Source organism: Poecilia latipinna, unplaced genomic scaffold (genome assembly GCF_001443285.1).
Source record: "Poecilia latipinna isolate Pla-1442-1.1 unplaced genomic scaffold, P_latipinna-1.0 Scaffold2714, whole genome shotgun sequence".
NCBI lineage: Eukaryota > Metazoa > Chordata > Actinopteri > Cyprinodontiformes > Poeciliidae > Poecilia > Poecilia latipinna.
Genome location: NW_015115330.1, coordinates 104,614 through 111,683, shown reverse-complemented (window position 1 = coordinate 111,683; position 7,070 = coordinate 104,614). Strand labels below are relative to the sequence as shown.

The 7,070-nt window shown below is 44.9% G+C and overlaps 2 protein-coding genes across 3 annotated transcripts in view; one reads left to right on the top strand and one right to left on the bottom strand.

The window, feature by feature from the left end:
- The window catches only part of rbmx2 (RNA binding motif protein X-linked 2), a 12,051-nt gene extending 8,931 nt beyond the window's left edge, over positions 1–3,120 (top strand). Inside the window, exons 3-6 of the mRNA XM_015021052.1 lie at positions 1,905–1,956; positions 2,027–2,156; positions 2,234–2,417; positions 2,505–3,120. Of these exons, the coding sequence (XP_014876538.1) occupies positions 1,905–1,956; positions 2,027–2,156; positions 2,234–2,417; positions 2,505–2,914 (776 nt within the window). The 3' untranslated portion in view covers positions 2,915–3,120. The remainder of the gene's footprint in view (positions 1–1,904; positions 1,957–2,026; positions 2,157–2,233; positions 2,418–2,504) is intronic.
- Positions 3,121–3,301: 181 nt separating this feature from the next.
- Positions 3,302–7,070, bottom strand: part of siah2l (seven in absentia homolog 2 (Drosophila)-like) — a 12,707-nt gene continuing 8,938 nt past the window's right edge. Inside the window, exon 3 of one of the 2 annotated variants that reach the window (XM_015021051.1) lies at positions 3,302–5,741. In XM_015021051.1, the coding sequence (XP_014876537.1) occupies positions 5,370–5,741 (372 nt within the window). In that variant the 3' untranslated portion in view covers positions 3,302–5,369. The remainder of the gene's footprint in view (positions 5,742–7,070) is intronic. The other variant, XM_015021050.1, reaches the window with a different exon arrangement.

The window sequence follows — 7,070 nt, the reverse complement described above, 5'->3', positions numbered from 1 at the left end:
TCTTTAAAGGAAGCTCTTTGATTGTGACTCTGTGGCACGCAGCAGATAAGCTAAAAGATTTACTGTGAGATGATGTGGGCCCTACAATACTCCAGCCCTATACTGTGCGGATAGCATAGGGTTCACCTTCTCCTAAGATGACCTGCCTTGGAGCTAATGCCTTGGAACAGTTGTAGCCCAACTTCACATTCTAGCTGTGGGGGGATCTCATTCACTATTACCTTGAGATGATCCCATTGCCTTGCCATTTCACAGGAAGGAATGTGAGAGCAGTTAACCGGTATACAGTCTTTAGTGTAAGCAGGAGGGAGTTCAATTATGTCTCAAGAGTTGTATCCTCTCACCTTGAGACCTGAGACACGCACGCTTGGCACAACTGCATCCTTACCAAGCATTGTACTAAATTTTAACCTTACTGGGGTTGCTTTAGCTTTGAGATCGTTAGACACATCATGGTCAATGAACACTGTATCACTTTGGGTGTCCAAGAGTGCATAAACAAGCCTTTCTTTACTTGGTTGTTGCTCTGAAGAAACCCATACTGGTACGATCATAGAGGTGCTTATACATTGTTCATTGGTTCTTGCATTGAGAGACAGGGTTGTTGCAGTCTGTTCCATGCTCATTTGAAATTGGCTTGTCTGTGATTTGTCGTTGTCATAGTCAAAGTCATGTAGACAGGTAGGATGTTTTTTCTTGCATATTTCACATACATGTCTGTAACGACAGTCCTTTAAACCCAGACACGGCGCAAGACACCCATAACAAAGTCTTTGGTCTTTTATGTATTTCCTTCGTTCCTCGAGTGGTTTGTCTTTGAACTGAGGGCAACTGTGAAGTTTGTGTCCGTTGTCTTGACAGAGCATGCATGTTGGTTTAACATTTGACCTTTGTTTTGTGCCTTCTGTTTCTGTTACCACTTGCGTATGGAGAACACTGGAGATGGGCCTTTTTTCTTTCTGGTTAACTTTGCTGGTTATTTTGGTGAAGTCTGTTGAGTGAAAAGCCTGAAATGACGTAATTGGATTACACACAATCTCAGCTTCAGTGGACATGAACTCAGTAAAGTGCCTTAAACTTGGAAACTTCCCATTTTCTTTCATGTACTGAGTAGCCTGACGATTCCACCTTGCAGCTGCCCAGTTTGGTAATACAGTGTAATGCGAACACAACAGGGCTGGAACCGTACCATTCCGTGCAAAAGCGCCTTTAGTGGTTTTAACCTTTTACCTTAACCTATAAACCTTACTTTATGTAATAACATTAAATTTACAATGCATGTATTTAATTAACTAACATTTCTATATTACAAATTAACTAAAATGTATTCCAACTGTTTCAACTGTTCGACAGTTAATCAAATATTAACACCATTTCATATCGAAACATAAACATCACGTTTAATAAATACAATACTCTCGTCAAAACACCCTCCTTGTTCCCTCATCAACTGAGCGCTAATCAATTAATTGTCTGGACCTTAATTGAACTATTCCCTAGTTATCTCCCCTCAACCGTGACTCATATGCTCGCTCACTCTCTGCACTATGTCCAAAACAACCAACCATCAGTTACCGTCAGAAGTTTGTGTAGATCGCCTAGCAACCTTGTCCCCGCAAAAACCCTCTTTAAATCAAAACATCGGTCAAAAGGCAACGAACAACATCTGGCCAAATGAGGAAACAACAACAACCAAAAAAAAAAAAAAAAAAAAATAAAATATTTATCAATAGTCATTTACAAGACATTAAAATAGGAATAATTGTAATTAGTGCAGTTAGCTTTGACTGTTTCAGTCCTCTGTATTTCTGTTCAGGTCCAGACAGGAAGTGATGTCACAGGGTGTGAATGATGACCTACACTGTGTGTGATCAGTTGTGTGTGTGTGTGTTGTGGTCTTGCAGGTGGGTTTCCCTACGAGCTGACAGAGGGCGACCTCATCTGCGTCTTTTCCCAGTAAGTCCCACTCACTCTGACCTCCAGAGGTCGTCCTGCTAGCATGGCGCTAAAGCTACGTTCCAATCAGGTACGGCGAGATTGTCAACATCAACCTGGTGAGAGACAAGAAGACGGGCAAGTCCAAAGGCTTCTGCTTCGTCTGCTATGAGGACCAGAGGAGTACCATCCTAGCTGTGGACAACTTCAACGGCATTAAGGTGAGCGTGCTGAGAAGCCCCGCCCCCTGCTGAGAGGCCCCACCCCCTGCTGGTATTGACATGCTTCTGGGCTCCAGATCAAGGGGCGGACCATCCGGGTGGACCATGTGAAGAACTACCGTCCTCCCAAAGACCACGAGGACATTGATGACATCACCAAGCGTCTCAGAGAAGACGGCTGCGCACCCACTGAACCTGCTGCTGCCGCCCCGTCTGAGGAAGACGAGCAGCAGGACATCCCCGTGAAGAAAGCCAAGAAGGGTGAGGTCATTTCCTGCTGACAAGAAACTCCCGACCCAAAACCAGATGCCTCTTAATTTCTTCTTTTGCTGTTTTCATTTCCCTCAGAAAAGAAAGAGAAGAAGAAGAAAAAGAAAGAGAAGAAGGAAAAGAAGAAGAAGAAGAGCAGAGAGTCGTCTTCCTCGACCGATTCGTCTCCTCGTCCTCCTGCTGCCATCCGGGTCAAAGAGGAGAAACAGGACGCCGCCTATGACAAGTACAACCACCAGGGGGTGCCGGAAAGAGGGAGGGACAGAGAGGACACGGACAGAGAGATATACAGAAGAGAGGACAGAGACAACAGGGATAGAAGGAGAGACGACAGAGAGACGGAAAGGAAGGCGAGAGACGTCAGGGACAGAGAGGCGGACAGAAGGAGAGATGATGGTAGAAGAGAGGACAGGAGAGAGGAAGACAGAGAGGACAGATGGAGAGACAGAGAGGACAGCCGAAGAAGAGACAGAGACACCAGGAGATGAGAGACGGAGCGTAGATGAAGACGATGGTTGCTGAAACCGGAGCAGAACCTCGTTTAAGTTTCTCTTCAAACATGTTTCCTGTGATGTCACTTCCTGCTGCTGTTGTAGCTGCCTGGCGTCCAGCCACCAGGAGGCGCTGGCCTGAAACCGCAGCAGTTAAAAAACAGACTTTTACAGATCAATTTAATAAAAAAAATAAAATGCTGGCTGAAACTTTCATTTCTGAGAAACGTTTGAAGTTAAATAGTTGCAAAAAGCTGAGTCCCTGGTTACTATGGTGATTCCCTCCTTTTCTGAGTCACTGATCCAGACCTGGTTCTGATCCGGGTTTATCCAGACAGAACCAAATGTTTCTGAGGCAAAAAATAATAGAAGCAAATAAAATAATTGGTTATTCACTCTTTTATTTGGTTACAACATCTGAAGAAGGTGAATCTACCTCCAGACAGCAAACAGTAGAAATAATTTCTCCACACATTTTTCTGTAGGGTGTTTTAATCAGAATAAAGCGTGTGGGCAGGCTTAAGGAAACAGGAAGTGTCATTCTGAATCAACAGGAATTCAGTGTTAGATGTCACGCCAACTTAATTGTGTTTCAATTGCAAGTGAAAAAGTTCTGATAAATCCTGATTATTGCACTAAGCATCCAGGCTAACACTAATGCTAACACTGTTAGCATCTCTCCAGGTTCTACAACATGCTTGCAAACCAAACCGGGGCGGTTCTGAGGTCAGACCTGAACATTTAATGTCCATCTGGGATCAATTAAAACTTTTTTTTAACCTGAATTGGCTCCCATTAGAGAAAACATAGTAACAACAGATGAGATCAGTTTATGTGAATAAACCTAAATCATTTTTAGTTTTAATCATTAAAACTTCCCGATAGTATAGCATGCTGGCTGTTTAGCTTTAAATCATGATCTGATTTACTGATTGATTTATTTTCAGCTACAGCTGCCACAAGGTGGAAGTACTGACACAAAAACTGCTGAAAACTTTACAGATGAATGTTGTATCGGTATAATTTTCATCGAAGTTGAGCCCAGCTCAAAACATTCAGCGGTTTTTAGGGTTTAACCTGTTAAATGCCAGCTTAGACACCTGATATCAGTTTTTATTTAAAAATAGAGAAAAATAAGTTATTTTCCATAAGGAATGTTTGGAGGGATCCAGACGAGACTTGGACCTGTCTGATCCGATTTTATTTAGATTATCTCAGTGAAGACTGGACTCCAGACGACTCCGGTCCCAGTCCGGACCAGCACACTGATCCAGAACCAGTTTAACCAAATCACAGACCAACTAAAAGACGGTGTTTATGTTCAACATCTGAAGCTCATCTCCTCATGAGTCAAAAATTTGGAATCTAACAGCTAGCATGCTAACGATGCTAAGCTAGTCTCAGCCAGTGGAACCCGACAGTGTAATGGTGGATGGAGCATCAGGCAGGTTTTATTCCTTATTGACATATTTGTGATGTTTTACATTCATATGTTGATTGAAGGTGTCTGTGAGATTGAACTACCTGGAATGATTTAAAGGGCCGGAGGCTTTCTCTGGCCTCAGCTGGAAATTTAAAGGTTCTAATAATGAAAAAAAGTTGATGTTTCTTCTTCTGCTCACATAAACTGATCTTTATAGTAGCTTTACATATTCTAAGCTTGAACTTTGACCCCAAATCTGCAGATTCTGCTGAACCAGCGTGTCCTGAGCTGCAGTCAGGGTCCAGTTCCCGGCATCTGAGGGGTGCTGGAGGAGTTCTGAGGTATCTTCCTGCTGCAGTCATTAGTGAACCCGGACTGTTTGTGTTCTGGTTCTGTAGAGCTGAGCAGTACTCCGGGTCCTGTGGGTCTCATCAGAACTTCAGCAGCACAGAAAGAGGGCAGCGGTAGAAAAGTAAGGCTGTGGTGGCAGATTGGACTGTTCGCTGCTGGATCAGAACCAGCAACCTCCCAACCCCTGGGTCAGTCCGGTTCAGCTCAAGAGCCCTTCAGAACGAAATCACGTTCTGTTGGGTTATTCTACTGATCCAGAACCAGCGGTTCTGATTCTGCAGTCAGTTCTGGTTCTCCTCTAAAAGCTGAAGGGAAACACCAGAACCGGCACAGGTTCCTTCCCCCAGCTGGCCCATAGGAGAACTTCTGCAGGAACCAGTTGATGATGTGGAAGTTCTGCCAACAGAAGGTCAAAGGTCATGTGACTGACCCCAGTCAGAGTTCTCTCTGACTGGGCTCCAGAACCTAACCCTGGAGAAGTGGACCATCAACCCGGAAGGTTCTGCCAGCTGGACAGGTCCAACAAACTGAAACACAGTTCTGTCTCTGAGCTAGACAATGTTCTTATCCACAGATCACTGACCAGAACCAGACCCAAGAGATCTTTTATTTCGACAGTTTTTATCAGACCCGATCTGGACCGGGTCGTGTCGGTACCGGGTCGGTACCGCGCCATCCTCAGCACATGGAGATGGTGACATTGATGCCCAGGTTGCCGTTGTCGGCGAATAAGTGAGCAACGGACGTGTCGAACACCAGGCAGTCGCTGTTCAAGATGGCCGCCGCCACGCCGTCGTGGATGGAGCGCGGCGTGGCCTCCCAGGTGAGGCGGCGCCGGTTCCCATTGAGCTCCAGGCGGTAGGCGAAGTTCTGGGCCTGCTTGCGGGCGCCGATGAGCAGAACCACGGCGAAGAACTGCTGGTGGCCCTCGAACTTCTCCTGCTTCTCCAGAACCAGCATGAAGTGGTGGCTGAAACACGACTGCATCATGACCCAGTCCACGGCGCCGGGCAGCGAGATGTCCGTCGCCAGGAACACGATGTCCTCGCCCTGCGGGGAGACAGCATGCTGACCTCTGACCTGCATCTCAGGCACAACCACACACACGCTCAGGGTGTGTGTGGTTGACACTGACCCTAGAAAACTTAATTATATTGATAATTATGGATCAGTTTTTTTTTTATTATCGGACATACAGCAGAACTGGTGATGTGACCTTTAACCTCTTGTCCAGTTTTTACTCATATAGCTGTGTTCGAATTCAGGGTCTGAATCCCTCGACGGACCGGTCTATGTAGGACGGGTCCTTCAAAGGCCGGGAATAAACTAAGACTGTAAGAAAAATATCTGTGGATTCGGACAGGTCTAGCCTTCACCAACTGTCCCTGCCCCCACCTCAGCGTAACTCATGTTGCCAAGCAACCGTGACAGCCTGAAGCAGAGAGCGGAGAAGGAAAAACAACGGAGCCGAAGTTTGTTTTTCAGTCATGTATTACTGATTTCTATATTATTCTTCAACTTTTATACTAAATGATGTTCCATAGTAAAAAGGAAATCTCTTAGTTTGATTCTAAAATGTTCAAATGTGTACTGCACTTTTCTACAAGGAATACAAATTATTCATTTACAAATATAATACTCTCCACATCGCAGATAGGACATTACGGTTAAATAAACCTATTATGTTTGAAGGCTTAACTTTAATTAATCAATCAAACCGATGTGCTCTGCTTTGAAATACTTTATAAACCAAACATTTTTCAACCAGACCTGTCTGAATAATATCAGTGTTTAACTCCCACTCATTGGGGAAAGCTATATTTTTATAACTATGTGCCAGGAGTTAGGCGTTTTCTCTCGGTGTACCGAACCTGGAGCGCCCGGCCGGCTGACAGCTGAGCTGGCTGTTGACGCAGCGGTAGCCGACAGGTCCGAAAATGTCAGAGCAATATTGCAATTAGATGATGTATTGATGAACCGAGCAGATATTTGAGATTTACACACTTACATTCTCGCCTAAAAACGTTGAACCAAATCACGTTGTGTCATTTAAAGTGTTATAAAGCTAAATAATTTGTTGCTATTCGCCGCCATTGACGTTCTGCCTGAACGCCCAGTTGGAACCCGCAATGAATTATGGGATATCGTGGGCCGTGAAGGATACACCGGACCCATCCTTCAAATCTGGGGAAAAGAAGGACGCATTTGAAGGAGTCTTTGAATTCGGACAGGCCTTGTCGCCACGCTATGATGTAATCGGCCTGCAAATCCGTCCTTCGAAGGATGCAGACCCTGAATTCGGACACAGCTCATGTTTTGATTTCAAAGCAATTCTGAGGCAAAGTGGAGAAACCTCAAACTGCTGTTGCGCCATGCACA